Source organism: Cydia amplana, chromosome 5 (genome assembly GCF_948474715.1).
Source record: "Cydia amplana chromosome 5, ilCydAmpl1.1, whole genome shotgun sequence".
Lineage (NCBI taxonomy): Eukaryota > Metazoa > Arthropoda > Insecta > Lepidoptera > Tortricidae > Cydia > Cydia amplana.
The window spans coordinates 987236-1011577 of NC_086073.1; the positions used below are offsets into that span (position 1 = coordinate 987236).

At 35.5% G+C, this 24342-nt stretch overlaps 1 protein-coding gene and 3 non-coding genes across 4 annotated transcripts; 1 reads left to right on the forward strand and 3 right to left on the reverse strand.

The window, feature by feature from the left end:
• Nucleotides 1-1621: 1621 nt before the first annotated feature.
• Trnas-uga (transfer RNA serine (anticodon UGA)) lies at nt 1622-1703 on the reverse strand. The gene has a single exon. It is a non-coding gene; the product is annotated as a tRNA-Ser (tRNA).
• A 2459-nt stretch (nt 1704-4162) lies between these two features.
• Nucleotides 4163-4244, reverse strand: Trnas-aga (transfer RNA serine (anticodon AGA)). The gene has a single exon. It is a non-coding gene; the product is annotated as a tRNA-Ser (tRNA).
• A 2448-nt stretch (nt 4245-6692) lies between these two features.
• Nucleotides 6693-6774, forward strand: Trnas-aga (transfer RNA serine (anticodon AGA)). Its single transcript has one exon. It is a non-coding gene; the product is annotated as a tRNA-Ser (tRNA).
• A 14504-nt stretch (nt 6775-21278) lies between these two features.
• On the reverse strand, nt 21279-22188 carry LOC134648159 (uncharacterized). The gene is made up of 2 exons (XM_063502637.1): nt 22009-22188; nt 21279-21656 (listed from the first exon to the last, which is right to left on the reverse strand). Exons 1-2 carry the CDS (start codon nt 22186-22188, stop codon nt 21279-21281), a joined length of 558 nt encoding a protein of 185 aa, XP_063358707.1.
• Nucleotides 22189-24342: the final 2154 nt, after the last annotated feature.

A 24342-nucleotide genomic window follows, 5' to 3' on the forward strand; every position in this document is an offset into this window, starting at 1 on the left:
AACTGTAAACCATTAGTTTCGTCCGTTACTGAGCTGAAATAGTTTATGAATTTAGAAATATACTTAACTATAATTAATCTTGTTAACAAAGTAATTTTATATTAAGTTTATCAAAAATGTAATAAAGATTGTAATGGGCAATATAGGAAAACCTGTATAACAAATTTAACTTTTTAAAATTAAATATAATTTATTAACATACTTATAGCATAGCACAGTAGGTACCATGAAAGTAAAATTTTAAATGTGCATTATCTGACTGATGAACAGTTATTGTATAACATTTTGAAAATTTAATTCTAGTGATACTGCATGCTTAGAAATAGTATTATTACTTAGAAATAGATCTATAATTATTATTGCTTTCAATTATCGTATTATAATAATAATAATGCATGTTTGTCGAAGCAAACATTAAATATTGTAAAATTTAAAGACTTTAATCTACGCAATGTATAAATAATATGAATTTTATGTACCTATTCATCAAATGTTATTGAAAAATGTTTCTCATATAAGTGAAAGGTAAATTTCTTTTTGAGAAAATAAAAAAATATTTAACCCGAAATCACAAATTTAATCTATAAATATAGTGCTCAAGTACTAATTAAGTAGGTACCTACCTAGGTACCTTGACATCATATGAAAACTATAAAAAATATAGACTACAAGATTCTAAAATACAGATTTTCAGCTAAATTTTTCTGACACAAATTAGTTTTTGGAACGGAATTTAATTACCTGAAATTAAACATAAATGACAGATTATACATATGTAGATATAATATTGAATTAATCTTATCTGCATACGTTATACATATTTACTATTTTTTAGTAAATTCCAACACAGACCTGTCTGTTTGTGCATTAAGTTCATTCTGTTCTGTCGCTGTTATAATGTCGTCGAGCATGAAAACAGCATTATAACTTTAAATTAACCTCCGCCACATAAATCAAATGCATTTACACCTTACTCTGTCCCAGTTGTCTGCTCTTTCGTCGTTATAATGCAGATTTCTTTAGGGTTCCGTAGCAAAAATATGTACCTCAGAGCAATTTTTCGGTTGTCCTTAAAAAAAAACTGCTTTTTAAGCAAATTTTACGGTTTTACTTACGTGATTTTAGTGATTAGCTTAATGTTAGTATGTCTCACGATAGTTGAAAACTCGATTACTGAAACTCCCTTTTTTCAACTTGGACAAAAATGATTTCTTATGTCAGAATGTTCTCCACAGGTCAAAATTCTCAACAGGTTCTCGTGAAATTTTGTGAGCAGGGGGCCGATTTTTGAATTTCGATCGCTCGATTTCGTCACCCGAAAATTGGTGGAAAACAGCGAAATGCTGATTTTTGAAATACGAGCGATATATATAGGGAATCTAGTGGTATTGACCACTCGTTTTCAATTATACCAGTAGAATTTACATGCCTAGTAGTGGAGATATTACTGAACGAAAAACACGAAATCGAGCGGTCGAATTTCAAAAATCGGCCGCCAGGTTCGATGATTGAATCAATTTTTTTAGTCGATTTAGTTTTTAGAAATCTATCAAAACGGCGGAACCATTAATTTATTTAATTTATATTTCTGAAAAATAAATATCTATAAAAGCAAAAATACCGCTGAGGACAGGATTCGAACCTGCGCGGGTATAACCCATTGGATTTCAAGTCCAACTCCTTAACCACTCGGACACCTCAGCTGTGGACTACTAGCCGAAATATACCGCCTTATATAATATTATTGATACATGATCACAGACATACTAACAATAGATACCGTTTTATAAAATAGTTACGAAGACGTGGTCACATTTACGTGTTCTTTGCTTGTAGATTACGACGCAACGAGTAGGACGACCACAAAATTAAATTTTAAACCACTTATGTTTACCCTTAGAACTCCTCGTACATGACATGAGACACGAGTAGCGTCTCTGCTGAATAGAGTGCGCGGCAGCTCTAACACCATCCTGAGCATGTTCGCTGAGCGCCTGGACTGCCCCATGACAAAACACTGGGTAAAAATCATCACTGGCCAAACAAAGTGATGATTATTCATTTTTATATAATTTTAATATTTTTAATTTTAAGGTTAATCTTAATTTTAAGTCTTAACCTGTCGAATCCCACGATATGACGTCACCATAAGCGTTCTGGCTCATATATGAGCCGTGGGAGCTGACAGATTAATTGTGATTTTAATTTTATTTTATTTTATGTTTTTTTTTTTTAAATAAATTATGGGTTTTTTAAGGCCTGAAGCGCTGGTGGCCTAGCGGTAAGAGCATGCGACTTGCAATCCGGAGGTCGCGGGTTCAAACCCTGGCTCGTACCAATGAGTTTTTCGGAACTTATGTACGAAATATAATTTGATATTTACCAGTCGCTTTTCGGTGAAGGAAAACATCGTGAGGAAACCGGACTAATCCCAACAAGGGCCTGGTTTACCCTCTGGGTTGGAAGGTCAGATGGCAGTCGCTTTCGTAAAAACTAGTGCCCACGCCAATTACTGGGATTAGTTGCCAAGCGGACCCCAGGCTCCCATGAGCCGTGGCAAAAATGCCGGGACAACGCGAGGAAGATGATGATGGGTTTTTTAAGGCCTGAAATAAATCTTTTTTTTCAAGGATTGTTTAATAAAGTCCCGTTGCCTGTAATGTCTTACTCTATCTGTCAACCATTATATTTTACAACGATAAATGGCCTGTCAGTTAAATGCAAAAGGTGACAGCTCCTAACAACTGACAGGCCGATATCGTTCGGCGGACTTATCATCAGGGCCCCTTCAGTACGTACGAGAGCTCCAATATATTGCAACCTTAAATTACGGGCTTATATGCTCCTTTTAGTTGTAAGTAATCTGTAGCGGTAATTAAAACTTATTGTTTCATCAAATGTACACTCAAAGAAATATAATTATACTTTAATGCAATATTTGGATGGAGACATAAGGAAAATGACGACATGTCATTATTGTTTTATTATTCACACCATTTTATTTCGTCTACTAGCTTGCTTTTGCTTGATTTTTTTTTCAAATCTGCAAATCCACCCCGGGCTCTTTTTATTTTTAACCTAAAGAAATGACTGATAGGTCTATAATTCATATTTTATTAGTTCTAATTTTCTGTTAGGTTTTCCTGGGTGCCTTAAGAGCCAACAGGAGTGGTCATTTCTCCATACAAACGTACTCGACTGTTTCCTCCGTGGGTTTTGAAGCTAGAGCAATGATTTCTTCAACACAGATTAATATTGTCAATATCTGTGTCGGACCGTTTTGCTTTTTTTGATATTTTTGTTTTTTAAGGCGCTAGAGCACTTCAAAAATGGCCAAAATGGCCTAATTGACTATGCCGCAATGAGAGGCGTGCTATTCAAAACTGATATCAATTAGTCAAAAAAGCAAAACGGTCCGACACAGATAATGTCATAATCATTTAGATTTCTAAATTTGGTTACGATTGGTTAAGTTTTGGAGGAGGAAACAGTCGAGTACGAAACCTCGATTTTTGAGATTTTTACGCAGGATTTTTCGCCTTGTCCTTATCGCACTAGTTTTAGGAGCCGCTTCCGTTAGCGAGACGGGTATATTTACCTAAAATATTTAAATCTTAGCTCCTGTTGGCTCTTAAAACTAGTGGCATGCCTAGGACACGTCTGATGCTGGGTGGGTCCTAATGTGGTGTTTATAGTATAATTAGTTACTTAAATTAGTTGTTTCTTGTTTTTATGTATAATGTTTTACGTCAAATCCATATTTTCTACTTATTTATTTTATGCCAAATAAACCCAACACCGTTATGTTCGTTATTAACCCAGATTAGTTATATATATCGTACAAACGGAAGACCAGAACGCTTAATATAATGAAACGACAATCGAATTTATTGCCCCGCGGTAATTAATGACAGGTAAGCGCATCACGAGATTAATAATCAATTAATCAAACAGTTATTAACTGCCTGATTACTGATTTATACGAGGAACGAACGGATGTAATTTTGGTAGGTAAATATAGAAGTATGTAATTGTGAATCTTAATTACTTCAGTTCATTTTAACCGGAGGATAGTGGATTCAGAGTATTCATTAATAAGTCTCCCTGACACAATTTAAAAAATAAAAGTAAATACGTAATAAAAAAAAAACGCAAAAAGTTTCGCAGTCGGTAGGATTCGAACCTACGCTCCCAGAGGGAATCTGATTTCTAGTCAGACGCCTTAACCGCTCGGCCACGACTGCTGCTTGGTGAGTGGTCGAAATTCGCGAGAGCGTGCCAGTGCACGTATGTGATGGACACTTTCACTAATAAATTGCATTTATTATTTTATTGCTATGATAACTAAGTATCTAGGTTTCGAGATTTACATTTATGATAAACGAATAATGGAATTACACATAGGTACCTACCGATAAAAATAGTATGGTTATAGGATGTACCTACATAATTTTTCTTTGTTTATACAAAAATCTTGCAAATAAATTATTAATGAAGCCAATTAAATCATTTCATAAATGAGACCTCGAAATATGAAACTTCCTCAATTGGATATCACTTGTGCATTACTTTATTCGTAGAAAAATCGTTTCTAGTGTAGTTACTATGTAAAATATGATTAAGTACAAGATAATAAGAAATATATCACATATGAAACGGGATCTGTACTCAAATGACTACGATCTGATTAATCATTATAAGTTTCTCATATTGTATGCTTTAAAAAATTGCTACTCGTACTGAGTAAGTAGGTAATTTTTACTTTGCCCTGTCTTGCATAGTATTACACGGCGAAATGTATAACAATATGAGTTAATTTTGTTGATACAGATGTATTATTGACGACTATATGTATTGTGATGACGTCATCATTTCGACAAATAGACTGAATATGTTTATTAAAAGATGTTGATGATTATTTATTTTAAAATACCTATGTATAAATTGTGAAGGTTTTACATTTTATGTAACGTGACGTCAATCTGCTTTTTTACGGGAACGGATATGGATTTTTCAAATTAATTTTTTACATGAATATACTACGTACTGTTTTTTTTACGTAAAATTTTAAATTATGTTTAGGAAACACTAATATTTAGGTAGGTAAAGCGTTTATTATTTACATGGTAGGTATACTTATCGGTTTCATAAAGAAACTCTTGAAAATTTGTTCCATGCATTTAACTATACACAACGTAAAGGTTTTTAAACAGCCATACTTGGCTTTAGCCCTATATCCATCTTCGTGCATCCCGACAAGGTTCACGATGCCTCGCCGCACACGGCCGTCATGGCATTCAAAGGATTAAACCAAAACTTCGTAACAACCTCTTTCGTAGGTTCTATTTTTTTCTTATTTATCGGTCGCCTGCCTAAAAATCCCTCTTATTTTTGGAAAGCTGAAAAGAATTGACGAGATGTTGTGTGTGGCCAACTGGCCACTGCAACTTGATTGATTGTGACGAAACACAGCGCAATCAGCGAACAAACATTGTCATACTAATAGACGAGGAGACCGCTGGACATGTTTGTACATAGCTGTTTTTCGTTCTCTCAACTGTCACTAACGTTTGAGTGTATAGATGGAATCGCGAAAACATATTAAGAGGCCAATTCAAACTTACATTGTGACATCAAAATGATATCTAAATGATGTTAGTCGCCTGTGCTTCTCGCACCAATATATACGATCAAATACGAGCAAAATGAACGCACGATTGACACCATTAAGTATAATTTTGATGTCTCAGTGTAAGTTTGAATTGGCCTCTAGAATTGACGATAGGCACTGCGGTGACCACGCGACTTGATATATATAAAGAGTGCAATCAGCGAACAAATATGGCAGACCTAGTCAAGGAGACCGCTGAATATTTTTGCATGAATTTGTTTATCGTTCTTTTACAGCTTTTTAGGGTTCCGTAGCCAAATGGCAAAAAACGGAACCCTTATAGATTCGTCATGTCTGTCTGTCTGTCTGTCCGTCTGTCCGTCTGTCTGTCCGTCCGTATGTCACAGCCACTTTTCTCCGAAACTATAAGAACTATACTGTTGAAACTTGGTAAGTAGATGTATTCTGTGAACCGCATTAAGATTTTCACTCAAAAATAGAAAAAAACAATAAATTTTTGGGGTTCCCCATACTTCGAACTGAAACACAAAATTTTTTTTTTCATCAAACCCATACGTGTGGGGTATCTATGGATAGGTCTTCAAAAATGATATTGAGGTTTCTAATATCATTTTTTTCTAAACTGAATAGTTTGCGCGAGAGACACTTCCAAAGTGGTAAAATGTGTGTCCCCCCCCCTGTAACTTCTAAAATAAGAGAATGATAAAACTAAAAAAAATATATGATGTACATTACCATGTAAACTTCCACCGAAAATTGGTTTGAACGAGATCTAGTAAGTAATTTTTTTTTATACGTCATAAATCGCCTAAATACGGAACCCTTCATGGGCGAGTCCGACTCGCACTTGGCCGCTTTTGTAACTTTCTGCAAATTGCACATCCGTAGTGGCGAGTAGAATTAAATAGTCCTACAAAAAAATGAGACCAATTTGGCCGCTATAAAGTCATATGTAACAAACCAGACCAGTCGACCTACATATGTCACGTTTCGGCTCCATCGGACGTCCGATGGTGAAAGTAAATTTAACTGAACGTAAATTACGAGCACTTAGCAATCGGCAGTCGTGGCCGAGCGGTTAAGGCGTCTGACTAGAAATCAGATTCCCTCTGGGAGCGTAGGTTCGAATCCTACCGACTGCGAACTTTTTTTAATACCAATATGTCCAAGACAATACGTACATTAATTGATGTTTCGTCTTAAGAAAAGTTAAGGTCCCGTTGTCACTTTTTCTTCTTAAAATTAAACAATATAATTTAACCTTTTTATAGGGCACACTTAGATATGATCAGCCTATAGTTTGTTTTGTATTTTTTAAGGCAGATTTTTATAACTTTAAAGAGTCGATGAGGCATGAATCTTATAGGTATTCTTTTCAATAAATATGTAATAAAAAATCGGTCTAGAAAAGGCTTTGATGCTACAAACTTTGAAATGATTTATTTATATCTTTCGTACCTACTTTATTTTAAAGATTTTTACTTTCAAGATAAACCGACCGTTGTCGTATAAACAGTTTAAAATATGTCTCACGAAAGTTTAATATCGATAAAAATCCTTGCTAAAGCGGTAAATTACAAACTTAAAAATTTGTGAAAAATAAATAAAAATATCATCCATTTGTATTTTTTTCTTGTACAGAATTTTTAGGACTACCAGATTGGCGATGAGACTTTAATTGAGGAGTTTTTTTAGTCTTGCCCCTTAAAGGGTTTATCCAAAATGTATCCACAGCAATTTAAAAAAACCGGCCAAGTGCGAGTCGGACTCGCGCACGGAGGGTTCCGCACCATCAACAAAAAATAGAGCAAAAAAATCGTGTTTGTTGAATGGGAGGCCCCCTTAAATATTTATTTTATTTTATTTTTAGTATTTGTTGTTATAGCGGCAACAGAGATACCTACATCATTTGTGAAAATTTCAACTGTCTAGCTATCGCGGTTCATGAGATACAGCCTGGTGACAGACGGACGTACGGACGGACGGACAGACGGACAGCGAAGTCTTAGTAATAGGGTACCGTTTTTTACCCTTTGGGTACGGAACCCTAAAAAGGGAGTGTAGGTTTGAATACTTTGAATAATACAAGTATTTTTAGCGAGCATTTGTATATTTGTGTGTACTAAAAATATCTTCAAACGTCAGATATCAGCTGGGTAAATATAGATGGCATATTTAATTTTGTCATGTAGATACATACTATCAAACTAAAATTACGGTTAGCTCGTATTTTATCAGTCCGTAAAAACGTAGGTAAGCTAAATCTAATTGTCACCGTAGCGAAACAAATATAAGCTTACTAGCTGTTGCCCGCGACTTCGTACGCGTGGATTTGTATATTGGTGGTTATTCTACATTAGCTTAGAACATCATGCAGCAAAATATTGCAGTAGGACGGTTAATCATTTGTTAATTATTAATATTATACAACACATGAGACTTGTCTTTCACAACCTACGAAGTTTCTAGCCCCTAACTAAATAAAATTGTTCTCGACATAATCCCTCTCAACCCCCTTAGAAGATTTTCATGTCCTCTATTCAATAAAACCTACTACACTACCTACTACATACTAAATTTGAACTTTTTAACCATTTTAGGGGATGAATTTTTAAAAACGCTGAAATGGCTTTTCTTGTGTTCTAATAATATGCCTCTGTACAAAGATTCAAGCCCCGTTCTCACAAAAATGTTTGAACTCCATACAAACCACCACCTTGAGATATAAATTTTCAAAAACGCTGAAATTATTTTTTTTTCCGTTTTAAAATAATACCTTTTTATGAATTTTCAAGTTCCTAGCTTAAAATAAAATTTGAACCCCGTACAAACTTTCAACCCCTTTTTAAACCTGTTAGGGGATGAATTTTACAAAACGCTGAAATTACTTGTATTGTCTTCTAATAATATCCCCAAATACAAAGATTCAAGTCCCGCGCTCGAAAAAATGTTTGATATCCATACAAACTTTCAACCCTTTTTTCACCACCTTAGGGGATGAATTTTCAAAAACGCTGAAATTAGTTTTCTTGTATTTAAATTTAATATCTATTTGCAAAGTTTCAAGTTCCTATCCTAGCTTAAAATGAAATTTGCACCCCAAGACGAACTTTCATCCCCTTTTTAACCCCCTTAGGGGTAGAATTTCCAAAAAACGTCGCAATTACTTTATTTTGTGATCGGCTATTATGCCTTTCTAAGAAGTTTCAAAGCATTTGTAATGGATTCAAACTTTCAACCCCTTTTTAACCCTGTTAGGGGATGAATTTTACAAAACGCTGAAATTACTTTTCCTGTCTTTTAATAATATCCCCAAATACAAAGATTCAAGTCCCGCGCTCGAAAAAATGTTTGATATCCATACAAACTTTCAACCCCTTTTTCACCACCTTACAGGATGAATTTTCAAAAACGCTGAAATTAGTTTTCTTGTATTTTAATAATATATCTTTTTCCGAAGTTTCAAGTACCTAGCTTAAAATAAAATTTGAACCACATACAAACTTTCAACCCCTTTTTAACCCTGTTAGGGGATGAATTTTAAAAAACGCTGAAATTACTTTTCCTGTCTTTTAATAATATCCTCAAATACAAAGATTCAAGTCCCGCGCTCGAAAAAATGTTTGATGTCCATACAAACTTTCAACCCTTTTTTCACCACCTTAGGGGATGAAATTTCAAAAACGCTGAAATTAGTTTTCTTGTATTTAAATTTAATATCTATTTGTAAAGTTTCAAGTTCCTAGCTTAAAATGAAATTTGCACCCCAAAACGAACTTTCATCCCCTTTTTAATACCCTTAGGGGTTGAATTTCCAAAAACGTCGCAATTACTTTATTTTGTAATCGGCTACTATGCCTTTCTAAGAAGTTTCAAGGCATTTGTAATGGATTCAAACTTTCAACCCCTTTTTAACCCTGTTAGGGGATGAATTTTCAAAAACGCTGAAATTACTTTTCCTGTCTTATAATAATATCCCCATATACAAAGTTTCAAGTCCCACACTCACAAAAATATTTGATCTCCATACAAACTTTCAACCCCTTTTTCACCACCTTGGGGGATGAATTTTCAAAAACGCTGAAATTAGTTTTCTTATTTTTTAATATAATACATTTTTACAAAGTTTCAAATTCCTAGCTTAAAATAAAACTTGTACCCCATACAACCTTTCATCCCCTTTTTAACCCCCTTAGGGGTTGAATTTTTCAAAATCGCTTCTTATCTCTTGTACACTTTATAAATGCAACCTAGTGTGCAAATTTCAACTTTCTAGCTTTTGTAGTTTCGGCTCTGCGTTGATGAATCAGTCAGTCAGTCAGTCAGTCAGTCAGTCAGTCAGGACACTTGCATTTATATATATAGATTTACCTATGATATGATGTTACTTTATGCAACGTTGATAAAAAAAGTGTCAATACGATTAAAATTCATTCACGCAATGCTAATTAAATTAATAAATATAATGATGACACATTGCGTAGGTACCTATCTATCTATCGCGTATTTGCAATTCCTAATAAAGTACCTCGTAACAGACGGCCCGGTCGTATTAAGGTCATATTAACCTCCACAAGTCATTTAACAGCTTTATCTAATTCAAGTTTGGAACTGAATTCCGACCGGGCTTAGACGTTATTTATGGCGACTCACGCCACATACTCGGACTCTGTCGAGGAAAGCGTTGCAAAAGGTTGTAAGTAGCTATTAAATATTGGTAGTTACGCCCTTTTTGTTATTGCCCGTCAGTAGGGGCCTTATTTTTAAACGTGCGTTTGAAATAAAATGTTCATTTATTGAAAACGTTTTCATTCTAGAGCGGAGCATTTTGTTGGAAAAAAATAGTCGAGGTATTTATTTATTATCATAACATGAATTTAAAATTTGTAATATAATTTTGTGATCATCTACCTATTTGTTAACGAAGAACGGAATTTGAAAGTTAAACATCTAATGTTGAAACTGTTAGGTACAAATGATACCAAAGTGAGACGAAATTGACATTAATAAGGAGTATTACTGCAATGTTTTGCCGCCAGAGTGCAGCATTAGTGACTTAAGTATACCATAGAGTAACTTATATACTGTACCTTAAACTGTTTTTGACAAGTTTTCACAGACAATCAAATATGACATTGATACATCAAGGCGGTTTGTTTACAAAGGGCCTATCGGGAAACGCGAAATCGAAACTCAGCTATCTGCCTCTTTATCGCTCGAATATGCAATATGCAAGAGAGGTTAGATAACAAAATTTCGACTCTCTCGTTTGCGGTAGACCCTTAGATTGTGACTTATTGTAGGAGTGGCGCCCCCTACGCAGAGTTGCGCGTAATATTCCCTAATTGTATTATCATTTATTCCATAACAATATTACATTGTGTTTGAAATCTTAAATCTAGGCACATGCATACAAAATTATTCTGAAATAATATATATATTTCTTTTTTTTTTTGCAATTTTAAATTAATCATATAATTTTATATAACGAAACCGCGGCCGAGAATCCTTCCGTAGACATATTCGAACGCAGCTTATCCACTTTTAAAAATAAAATACTTAAGACTTTCTGTACATAAGCTGCGTTCGCACTTATCATTTTCCAAATACGCTTTCTATTCTTAGTTGTTAGTTTATTTTAAATATTTTATCTTGTTTAGTTTTAGATCTAGTTTAATTAGTTTTGTTTAGTTTTTAGACCTAGTTTAATTAGTAGATAACTCTTAAATCTTATAATTATTGTTGACATCTCATCCCTCTAGCGTTATATTTTAACTGAATGTTCCTATCCTTCTGTGCACACATGTTTGGAGTTATAGTCCAGATCTAAACTGTAAGCTTATTAATGTAATTCCTGTAAATGTCTGTAACTTGTTTTGTGAACCAAATAAAAAAAAAATCATTATTGCAAAACAACATCATAGCCACCAATTTAAAAATAATTGTGACGTTATCTATGAAAAGGGACCTTATTGTCGATGGCGCTTACGCTCCGATGTAAATACAATGCCGCGCGACACTGTGAGGCGTAAGCGCCATCGACAATAAGGTCCCTTTTCATAGATAATGCCGCAATTAATAATACATCTTCTTCTTTCTTCTTTCTCCTGGCTTTTGTCCCAGTTTATTTGGGGTCAGCCCTCCTAGTAATCCTGCGCCACAGCTCACGGTTGTGGGTTGTCTCGTCTGTTGCGTTCAACAGCTTCATGTGTTCATGTTCATGTGTGGCAATTAATAATACATCATCAAATAAAAATTAAAAGTCAATACGATCGAATCGGATTTTATCAGGCACCTACTAGCCTAGGCACTTACTTAGCTTAGGAGACAACAAACCCTAAGGTCTGATGAAGCAGGGCCCAGGGGGGCACAACCAAAATGAGAGAGACAGAGGGAAAATAATACTAACGTATATAGTTGAACTTTCCTCGTACAAAAACCTCATACATATTAAATATGATTTTAAACTTCCAGGCTAGTTTCCACAACAACATGTAAGTACTTATAAAAATAGTCGTTAAAAATACGCAAGAGCCTCGTGGGACCGGCCTCGCTACAATGTTCAAACTAAAACAATACTAATAAATACGAATAATAAAGGGTGCTATTTAGAATAGGGCCAGTAAACTAGCGGCGGTAATGGAATATAATTACCTATATTTTTATCAATTTTTTTTTCAACTACCACATTACTCATATATGATATTTTTTTTAGAAGTTAGGATCGGGATAGGTATTCTTAAAAGATATCTACCATCCATCACGGACCACCATCACCATCACGGACCACCACCATCACCATCACCATCGTGGACTTTACTGTGTTGTTATAATACTCATAATAGTCATAATATATCTCAAAACTCACAAACCGATTAGGCAGCGTTTTTGATTACCTACAGCTACTAGACAGCGTGATTTTTTCCGACACCATTAGCAACATCATCATATTTCAACCAATTTACATAAAACTTTAACAAATTAGGTACCTAGACACACCTATACCTAAATCTTGCTCAAGAATCACTCTATTGATTATTTTAGTTTTTTTTTGTAATTCGACATTTAGAGACTTCATACATCTCTATGTAATTGTTATACTTTAGTTTGAATTGATATTTGCGGTTAGATGTATTTCATAATGGTTGGTGTGTTTTTTTTTGCCTGTACGTAAATTCCATGTTGACGTGTAACGGTGCCCTTGTGGCCTATTATTGAATCTATCTAATACCTTTAAACGAGCAATTCTTGTTTATTTATTTATTTATATATATATATATATATATAAATAAATAAATTTGTTTAAAATGTTTTTATATATATATATATATATATATATATATATATATATATATATATATATATATATATATATATTTCGCGGATCTCGGAAACGGCTCTAACGATTTCGATGAAATTTACTATATGGGGGTTTTGGGGGCGAAAAATCGATCTAGCTAGGTCTTATCTCTGGGAAAACGCGCATTTTCGAGTTTTTATATGTTTTCCGAGCGTAGCTCGGTCACCCAGATATTAAATTTTGATGTTTGATAGGTGAACACTGCATGAAAATCCGTTCAGTATTTTTTGAATTTATCATGAACATACAGACAGACGCGGCGGGGGACTTTGTTTTATATAGTCTAGTTATTAAGTGATAGATATAAGCCTTTAAAAAAATCGGTCAATAATTAAGTTCGCATATAATAAAAAAATAAGTTTGTAATCTGCCTCTTGGTGTATTTTTCCTCGAGCCCGCTTACTTACTTCATGGCCCGCCCACTCGTACAGTTTGACGCCTAGGCTTACAGCGCCTATTTACTTTATTTACGGCCCCGTTAGGGGGCGCTGCAGAGATTATTACAATTTTAACCTTCGCCTAATGCCCTAACGGCCACTCAAGACAAGCGCCTCTAATGGAAAGTTATTTGCGCAGGTTCACTGAGAAATGTGAGGAATACTGTAAAAGTGTTTGAAAAAAAATATAGATTTGTTTCATTTTGTATTGACAGGGGTACTTTAACAAAAATGACAGGTTTCTATGCTAGTTCAAATGCGATAAATCCACAGATCATGAGGGCGATGAATCTTTATATTATGATGATGATCCTTCCGGCCGATTTCGGCCATGGCGATCACTTCGACTCCTAGTTTGCTCGGCGCTCGTGCGCCCGAAGATGAAACGGTTATAGATAAGTATGATCTGTAACTGACATGTGAAAATACACGTTGATTTACTCGTAGAAAATGATTGCACACTAACAGGCCAATTCGAACATGCATTGAAAACAGACTGATTAGAATGATATTGGAATCATTGTCAGAGCGATCATTTGCGCGAGCATCTCGCTCGCACTAATATAAGCGAAAGTAACCCTCGGATGACAGCTCTCTACTTCAGCCCACTGCGTAGGTATGTATGTATGTCTTATCTGTGACATAATTATCTATAATTCCATACGTAGATAATAAAATTGTTCGGATTCTCGTTTATCTGTGATTATATTATTATTTAAATATTATATGTCGTAGTGTTACGTCTCCGGTATTACCGTTGACCTAAAGATAGCTAGAAGTACCTACACGTAATTAGTGAATTAATACCTACATTATCTTACTATGAGTAAATTGTGTAACGCCAGGTCAAACTTTATCAACTACACCCATAAAGATAGTAGTTAATGTATGAATAATAAGTAATAACCATTATCTTGTTACATTACGTCAGAAACCTAATTAATTATTTCGACAGATTTTCATCAAATTGATGGATAGATTGAGTTCCCTATTTACAATGTAAGCGCTTTAACATTATGGTCTAAAATATCTTCCTCTGAGTTTATTACGAAAACATATGCCTTGGATTTGGATTTTATTACCTACGTAACGACGGCAAATTTCACACATTTTTGCAGAAATACATTAAAGTTTAGTATTTTTTCCGACCATTCTGGTCTCTTGGCAGTTTCAAGGAGCTCTTGAAACCGCCTTGGTCCTAATAGTGATTCAGAATGTATTTAAACACTGTTGTATATTAACCTTATTTCCGTTCAATACTTTTCTATTTTGTTACCAATAAATCATACTATACTTTGTCGAAGCTGGAAGTGAAAAGGTCGTAAGTGCTGATGTAATTCTATTGTTATTCGACTGTCTATTTACAAGGCAGTGCAATTAGAATGGCTGGCTGATGACAGTTATGGTGCTATTATTTAGTTTCCTTTAACTGGGGGGCGACTAAGGTAGCGCTCGGTAATAAAGTGAATATTGGTCTTACTTTTCAGATCAGAGCTGACTTTTCGGTTAGCATTATGCTGAGGCGGGACCATTTCGTGTTAAACTATTTATCTAATTTATGTTTAACTTTCTCTGTTGTTCTGTACTTGTGTATGTTATGGTTTATCACGAATAAATGCGATGATTATGATTATGAATAAAGAGAGGTAGAGATAGAGTAAATATCACTTAGAAGGTATAAAGCATTTGTCCAAGTCCTATACCTGTGTAATTATATTATTTATTTATTTATTCAAAACAAACTGGACCCAAAGCAGCTTCGCCAGCAAGAATGGATTTATAAATTTGAATTTACGGTGTTTTTATGATATTTAAAGGAGGCAAACGACCTGATGGATCATGGCCCGGAAATACCGCGAGTGACAGTTCGTTCCACAGTTTAGCTGTGCGAGGCAGGAAGCAGTAACTGCCTGCAGAGACGCACTGATGAGGATCGCCAAACCATCTACTTAATTGGAAAAAAACTAAAATATTTTATTTAGGTATTTTATCTAAAAAAAGCGGCCAAGTGCGAGTCGGACTCGCCCATGAAGGGTTCCGTATTTAGGCGATTTATGACGTATAAAAAAAAACTACTTACTAGATCTCGTTCAAACCAATTTTCGGTGGAAGTTTACATGGTAATGTACATCATATATTTTTTTTAGTTTTATCATTCTCTTATTTTAGAAGTTACAGGGGGGGGGGGGGACACACATTTTACCACTTTGGAAGTGTCTCTCGCGCAAACTATTCAGTTTAGAAAAAAATGATATTAAAAACCTCAATATCATTTTTGAAGACCTATCCATAGATACCCCACACGTATGGGTTTGATGAAAAAAAATTTTTTGAGTTTCAGTCCGAAGTATGGGGAACCCCAAAAATTTATTGTTTTTATTCTATTTTTGTGTGAAAATCTTAATGCGGTTCACAGAATACATCTACTTACCAAGTTTCAACAGTATAGTTCTTATAGTTTCGGAGAAAAGTGGCTGTGACATACGGACGGACAGACAGACGGACAGACAGATATAAGGGTTCCGTTTTTTGCCATTTGGCTACGGAACCCTAAAAAACATATTAGACTGCGTTACTTTTGCGTTTAGGTATTACATTAGTAAAAAATAAGTCTGAAGAAAACCATTCCCTGGTTCTTCTTTAGTACTAGTACCCCCTTTTATCGAGTAGAAAGTGGGGAGAGCCGGAGGGCGCCGCACTACGGATGCCCTCTGCCCCATCTCTTAGGACATTAAGTCAAGTAATATCGAGAAGTTTTTAATCGCCCCCCTCTAATTGAGTTAGAGGGTAAACAATAACAACAATACTATTGCCCGCGGACTTTATGCCTGTAATTAAGCCTCCAAGCGATTTGTTTGTCTTTGCTTTAATTACTCTTACTGTTAAGTTTACTTTTCAGGTAACTTTACTGTAGAAATATCAATTTTGAATTGAATTTTGCTCGCTCAGCAAGGAGTTTCCCTAACCATGTATTCACGTTTGCTCGGCGAGCGCGGGTGAACAGAGGTTTTGTGAGGTGACTTCGAAATATAAATTTTGCTCGCTTGACACTATTTTTATATGAGCTACATGCACTATGAGTGAGTTAGTATACTGCCACAGCGGCGAGTGACAATGAGCGTTGGTGGCATCGGTGGTCAGTTAAAAGACACGCGAATGAGGCGCTGCGGTCTGACCTCATGCTCTTATTAATTCTGCTGCTCATTGCCTCTGCTGCCAGCGCTACTGCTTTGATACTTAACATTAAAATTCAAAATGTCATTCATACTGCGAAGAAAACATCACACTGTTCATTCTGTTCTGGAAAGCGCGCGGAATTAGGCCCCCGGTTTACAATTTTACATAGTAGTTCATTTCTAATTTTGCTTAACCGTAGGTAAACTTACAAGTTTACAATGACTCATCGATTGACTTGAGTTAGAAATAGAACATCAGCAGAGTTATGCCGTGTAACTAAAGGGAGACAAGGAAGTTGTGCTTATTGAACATGATTAGAATATTACCCTTATCTGTCACTTACCGGCTTGGAATTGAATCAATAAAACGCGTTGATACAGTCAAAGACCTAGCTGGGTGTCACATTTGACCCTAACCTTAATTTTCATGGCCACATAAGAATCCTAGTCACCGACTGCTATCGGTGATTGGGTTTCGTCATCCGCAATGCTCGTGAATTTGACAACCCCTTTGTCATAAAACTTGTTTACACCGCCCTAGTTAGGAGCAAACTCGAGGCAGTGTCTGTAGTGTGGAACTCTCACGAGGTCACTTATGCCCTGCTTCTAGAAAAAATCCAAAAGGCATTTTTGCGATTCTTATACAAAAAAAACTATGGGTACTTTCCCTTCCTTTACCCGACTAAATTTCTGCTTGGTACCCTGGGCTTTAACTCCATGGAAGTGAGGCGTAATTATGCTCTCGTGACCGGGGCGTGCCGAATAATACGTGGGGATTCAGACTGTCCACAGCTGGTCTCGCAACTGGTACGCCTTCTTGTGCCCCCTCTGTTTCAATCCAATACTCATTTTAGGCCACGTAATTACGACTTAGGTACTGGCAGTTCCTAAAGCGCGCACTGTGGCGTATAGGAACTCACCATTAGTTCGCGCCTTACAATACCTAAACGCACTTCTCAAGTCAACACCTGACTGCGATGTTTTTGCCAGTAGTTGGAAGATGTTATGTGACGAATGTAAGAGGTTATGTGAGGCGATGGATGATCGTCCGTCTTCAGTTAGTATTTAAGATTATTGTTATTGTATAACACAACTTTATGTTAACGTTTTAGGATAAGTAATAATCATATTGTATGCATTCCACAGTGCCTTAGTGTCTCACTGTAATACTGTGTAATATGTTTGAATAAAAAAAAATATATATCTTTATTTGTATAGGTATAATATGGTAGGGTAAAAAGCGGTATAGTATTATCGGTGTACATACTTAGTATATATACTAAGTATGTACACCGATATTACCTATATATTATAATATAGTACGTATACGATATTTTGTCTTGACGAAACGGAAAGGCTAATTAATTTAGGGTGAGAGATTATTTTGTGTGTTTTCACAACGAAGAAAATGTTTTTATTGATCTCCAAAAGGTTTTAAAAAAACTGTTTTGCGTTTTCAAAAAACTGTGGTTACTTCTCAGAGGACTTTGGTGCAAATGCCATAGTGCGGTACTGTATAATTATGTCGCCGTAAGATTGTGAACCCGTTAGTTTATAATCTAACGTAAGTTAGGTTAGATTATAATCTCCCTACAGTCAGTTTATAATGTAACTAGCGAGATTATAATGTGACGAGTGTTTAAAATTTTACGGTGACATATATATTGGTAAGAGCCCGGGCCGGGGCGTCCGACACTCCAGATTTCTTTAGAAAGCATCACGTGATCACCGATCGGTCCGAGAACGAACGATCGGATGCTTTGGCCCGGACCCGGACCATTCTAGTCTAAGTCACCCTTAACTGAAAGTCGTGTCTGGGTCGTATTAACACATTAAAAAATTATAAATTCTGAATCGCTCCCGGTTTTAAAATAATTCGTTAAATCGAAAAAGTTGGACCAAAGCCACAATATTGTACATTAAAAATGTATAACCGGCATTTTTAAGGGCGCGAATCTGTTTAAAAATACCGCATACATTGTTTACAAGGTTTTTAATTAGTTGCTTTTCCGATGATTAATAACAAATACTTTGCGTTCGTTTGCCTTTTATAATTAAAGGGATGAATTCCTCTTTAATTTTGTGATGAAATTTGTAATACATTTGCATGAAATTAATTTTAAAACAGTGAGAATTATTAAAATAGTTGGTAAATTTGTTTTAACTACTTAAAATGGGTCACATTTAATCCAACTGTAACAGGTTAACTATACTGTAATTCAGATTATGCAGCTTTTACAAGAACAAACAGCATTTTAATTTTAAATGCGAATGACAACGTGTTAATTTAATTGCTATAAAGGACCGACTACACTGGAACTTGACGCAGCATAATTATAAATATTTAAGTAGGTAAAGCCTGACCAGTACTATATGATAATTGTCAAGAGGGCGCTGTTATTCTCATGTATAGGGTGACAATTCAGTGTAGTATGAAAAAATTAGTTCCAGTGAAATTCCGCAACATGGCGCACCCTCAATAGATCCTGGTTCACCATACATGTAGGTACGCAATAACGTTTCTATTAGCATTACATATTTGTCATACATTTGCAGGAACCTCTCAGCATAGCAGCGGTGTGGTCGATACTTTTCGCAAAATTGTACAAAAAAAATCCGTCCAAGTTTCTAAAATCGAATCGATTTCCATCTGCCAAATTTAATTCCCTGAAGCAATCAGGCGCCAAACGTGACTCAAGCCGTTTTTAAGCAAAAAAAGCCCTTTTTGCTGCATTTTCCTTAGGGGCCGTCTGCGGATGTACCTAATACGCGACAATCTAAATTCAGTTAAAAATCCAACAAGTCCCCCTTATTACCATACAGAGAGATCGGGTCGTACGCTGGATTCGGTTTTTCGCTCAAATTCGATGTTTTTTCGACATAAAATGAAGATATTTTGAGAATAATGGCCTATATGCTTAGGTACATATATCGCATCTTCAGTCTTTTTCAGTGCTTTAGACATCCATTATAATCGAAGGGGGATTTTTTTTTACAAAATCCGTCCATACCTTTGTCGCATAAAAGTGGATGGGGTGGGGATAAACAGTGTGACCTGACAATATACCTACGTCTAATTTATTACCTATAGTCAGTATATATTATACTGGGTGTTGTTTTCACCCTTTAGGCTTAATTTGCGAGGTGAAAGAAAAGGTCACACTAACATAGGAACAACCCCTAAATCGCAAAAAAAAAATCTGTTTCATATATCTTGGCTAGTCAAATGTCGATTGACTAGTCAAGATGTCAAATTTTGGGCTGGTCCCATATTATAAGTTCTATATTCACCTCGTATAACTGTTACTTGGCTAAGGTGTGTAAAACCCCCAATATTCCCTGATCCACCTGGTAGTTCTACAAAACAGTTGAAATGTCCTCCGCTGACCTCCCGTTCATTTATTCAAGCCTCCTTTGGACCCCAACGTGAACGTCTATTTGTGAACTGTACTCCGCGAGCCAGACAGAATGAATAATTCAAGGAAGAAAGTGTCATAAGACTTGTTCGATATGGATAAACTATTTTTTAACTGCGTGCTTCCCTAAAACACCTATGGCCACGTATACTAATATTATTCACAAAATTTATTATGTACAAAATTAACAATGGTTCTTAAGTTATACTAACAAAATATGGATGTAAATCTGAAATAAATTTCAATTCAATTAAAAATGGCGAAAGTAACTCTGTCTATCTCTCTGCCTAGCTCTTCACGCTTAAACCGCTGAACCGATTGAGATGAAATTTCGTATGCAGATAGGTAGCTTGAGTGTTTGAGGCCCGAGAAAGGCCATAGGCTTATGATAGACATTGTCAAGTGACATTTAAGTCCATCTATTAAATATTCCTTCAGCTAAATAATCTATTCTAATATTTGCGCTACAAATTTATGCTAAGTTAAGCATAAAATTTAATGTTACTAAAACAATCGATTCCCTGATGTTTTCTCACTATTACAACAGGGTTTTAATAAAGTAAACACTGCCGAAAGTTGCCGGCAACTACGTAAAACCCTCCAAATTCTGACGTGGATACCATAACGACTAAAGTCCAAATAATCCACACGTAATTTTAGAACATAAAAACCTAGCAATAAGCAGTAAAGTCCCGTGAAGGTTCAAGTAGAGTTGTGCCTCTAGCATTATCACGTGCAGAATTACAGCGATAGCCGGCAGCGATAGTGCGTTAATCTGCCATAAACCCACTGGCCTTTTAGCTACAAATTGCAGCAATTATAAGTAAGGAATCAAAGCAAAAAGGTTTCCCGACTTTTCTGTGCAAGGCTATTTGAGTTTTTGGGGTCGCCATGGCTCCCGAACACTGCATTGAAGACAATAAAATAGGTAGTCGAAATTAAGTAAGACGGAACTAAAAAAACCCATACTAAATTGTTGCCATGTTTTAGCATTTTACGTCAAAAATGTGACAGTTCCGTAGGAAGTGGCGCCCTCAATAATTTTCTACAATTTCTTGTCAGACTATAAGCATAATGTAATAATAATACGTCCCTAAAATAAATAGTCAGATAAACCACGTGAAATTATCTTTGAATTAATAAATACTCGTATAGTTGAATGTTAAAAAGCTAGTTTCTTATTTAAAAAGTGATACTAATAAATGGAAATATTGCACTTATCATCTAAATAAGGTCTTAAGTTCTTTACTGATTAAGTTATGGAGCTGCAGACGCTGCAGTGGTTGTTTCTGCTGCTGCACTAGTCGTAGCGTCTTTTGTTTCAACAGTAGTTCCATTTGTATCCGCAGCTGCATTGTCAGTAGCTGCTGTTTCATCACCTGCTTGACCCGTAGTTGATGTTTCATTATTCTCTTTTTGGAGTGTTGCTCTAGTCCAAGGAGCTCTAGTGTACATTGGCTCGTTCGATCCTTCCTTCTTGTTCGCACAAGCGATGTAGATGATGACGTTGACTGGCTGGTTGAATACGGATGTGAGTTTTAGGGCTAGGACGTTTTTCATGAGACCGCCTTTTACCTTTTCTACCCTGGGGCCTCTGCCTACGGCAAGTCGGTCTAATACGCGGTAGTAGGAGATCTGAAATTTAATGTTTATATTATCTACTTATTTTTAACTGTAAAGATTAACCGGTTTTGATGTGCGCATTCTTCAAGAGCACCTACACCTTCATTTCATGTTATTTCAAAATATCGTTTTGAAACGAGAGTGTATCTTCGACTCTAAGTGCCAATTGCAACCTAACCCGGGATTAATCAGTTAAACTGTACTGGGAACCATGGTAACTACAGGTTTAACCACGGGTTATTCGGATGGTGTAAGTGGCGCTAAATGGCGTCGGTTGGGTTCGTGTGCCTCTTAAGTTCCAAAATACGAGTAAAGGTTCAGTGTATTTAGGCTATATTCAATCAATTTCTTTAAAAATACTTACTGGGCAGCTGAAATGTCTGACATATTTAGCTGTCACTGTACGGTAGTGCAGCTTCTCTTGATACAAATGATCCTGTGCCACCAAAAAGTCGTTCCTATTGAATACACCCGCGTAGAGATCGCGGACGCAAACAACCAGATTGGCAAAAGAAAGTAGACCAAGCAAAATACACCAATTCATGTTTAAAAATATTTGTACATGACTATAAATGGAATTCGGAATGTGAAATTTAAATTATTAATTACACTATAAATGCAAAGTTTAATTAATTTAAAACGAATTTCGATAATTCTAATTGCATTTTAATTATTGTTTTTAATCACAGTTTTCGTTTAATGGTTTTAGTTTTTAATGATTAAGTTGTTTATTTCTACACGGAATTCTTGTATATGATGTTGGTTTACCTATTATTAAAATTATTTATTTTGCAAACAGGCTATCGTTTTTTCACCCTTAAACATTGCGCGATGCCGGGCTACAACAGTGAATTAGTTAAGTAAGATTCGGAAGTTCGAAGAACCGGTCAAGGCTTAGGGTCGCTTACTAAGTATTCCACTCGACTCACATAAAGTCAAGATATGTCCAAGATAACACTTTAAACAGTTTAAATTCTCGCGTTTTGCACACATATTTCATTACACAAACGGGTCTACCGCGAAATAGTTTCATTGTTTTTGCCTTAAATTCCGACCTTTCAGCTGAGATTACACCAGCTGTGGTCACGGAAAGACAGAGTCCTAGATTGAGATAAAACAAAATAACTGCTTCTTGGTCTCAGGAGGTTAAGCAAGTGTCACAATCAACCGTTTTACTGTAGGTATATAATGGATTCATAAACTAAATAACTTTAACCATTTTATATTTAACTTCACTGTTCGCTAGGTGCACGACTGGTGCTGCCCTCATTTTGTCGGACTTTCTACGCTAAATCTTATGGAGTAAAATTAGTTCAAGCGGCTGTCGCTAGTACTAATGTCGGTCATTCCATAAGATTACCTGTGTTTGTGACGATCAGCGCCACTTCCCCCTCCACCGACTTCGCACCTTGCCAATACAAAAAGCAGCTTCATGACATAATTGTAAGTGTAAATTGTCCCTAAAACATTGATACAGATTTTTCATAAATTATTTGATCGCAAGCATTTTCAGAGCAGCGCCAAGAAAGCTGCTGGGACGACAGACTGGAGGTGAGAGATGTAAATGCGAATCAGCATACATCGTACACACGCGCGTTGTCATTCGTCGCCGTTCGTTTTGGGATCACAGTTCGGATTAACCGCAGTAGGTATGCTTTTCTAGAATACACAATATTCAAGAACACAAAGGGTTCATCTAAAAAGAATTGTAGTAGTCCCTGGTGTACACTTAAATATACGGCAAATGATAATGATGGAATTTCCTTTTGCAGAGTTGCTCCTTTTGACTCACAGATTGATTTAGAAAGGGGAGCCAAGCGAATTTTTCATGCAATATTTTGACTTAATGGGGGGTGTCCCCCGAAATTTGTTTTTTTTTTTCTCCACATTTATTAGAAATAAATATGCCATGTGTATATTTTTTATAACGAGGAACAGTAGGGCTTTTTCATGAAATTTTATTTTTTGTATTAAAATAAGAAAAAAAATTGCATTTATTTAGAAAAAAATAATATAGGATATTTTTATTTTTATATTTTTCTAGTTATTTATATGAGACCATATAAATTAAATATCAGAAATCAATTTAGGATCCTTGAGTTATACGAAAATGATACCAAACTTGACCACATAGCAAAACTTTATTTTTTAGAAGTTTCGGGGGCATCAAAAATTCGATTGAGGGAACCAATCGAATTTTTGATGCAAAATTTCCTAAATCAATCAGTGAGTCAAAAGGAGCAACTCTGCAAAAGGAAATTCCATCATCATCATTTGCCGTAAATCGAACTTTTTTTGTCGTGTGCACCAGGGAATATAGGGTCGATTCTGATTTAATAATTTGTTATGGCTTTGAATTGGTTGTGATACGACCTTGGCGATCATCTTGGTGATTGGCGTGTATCTTACGCACGAAATTCACTTCATTTCGTAACTGCTCAGTTACAAAATTAAGTCAAGAAGATAGTTAAACTTAATTACACGAACTACCGCGACATAATTTCATTGTTTTTACCTTAAGCCAAAATTAACTCTATCTTGGTTCAGATGTGATTATTATTTTTATTTAGTTATAAGGCACAATATTAATTTTGTACAAATATTAAATTATTTTGTAAAATGGCCACAATATGAACATTTTGGCCATAGGCCTCCTAGTCTTTACCGAATTTAAACTGTCATGAGTCTCATTTAAAAG

What these genes read in the sequence shown, in the direction of transcription:
- LOC134648159 (XM_063502637.1), bottom strand. Translation starts at nt 22,188, where the DNA reads ATGAATTGGTGTATTTTGCTTGGTCTACTTTCTTTTGCCAATCTGGTT. An exon ending in TCAGACATTTCAGCTGCCCA is followed by an intron (nt 21,657 to 22,008) that starts GTAAGTATTTTT and finishes ATTAAATTTCAG; the next exon opens with ATCTCCTACTACCGCGTATT.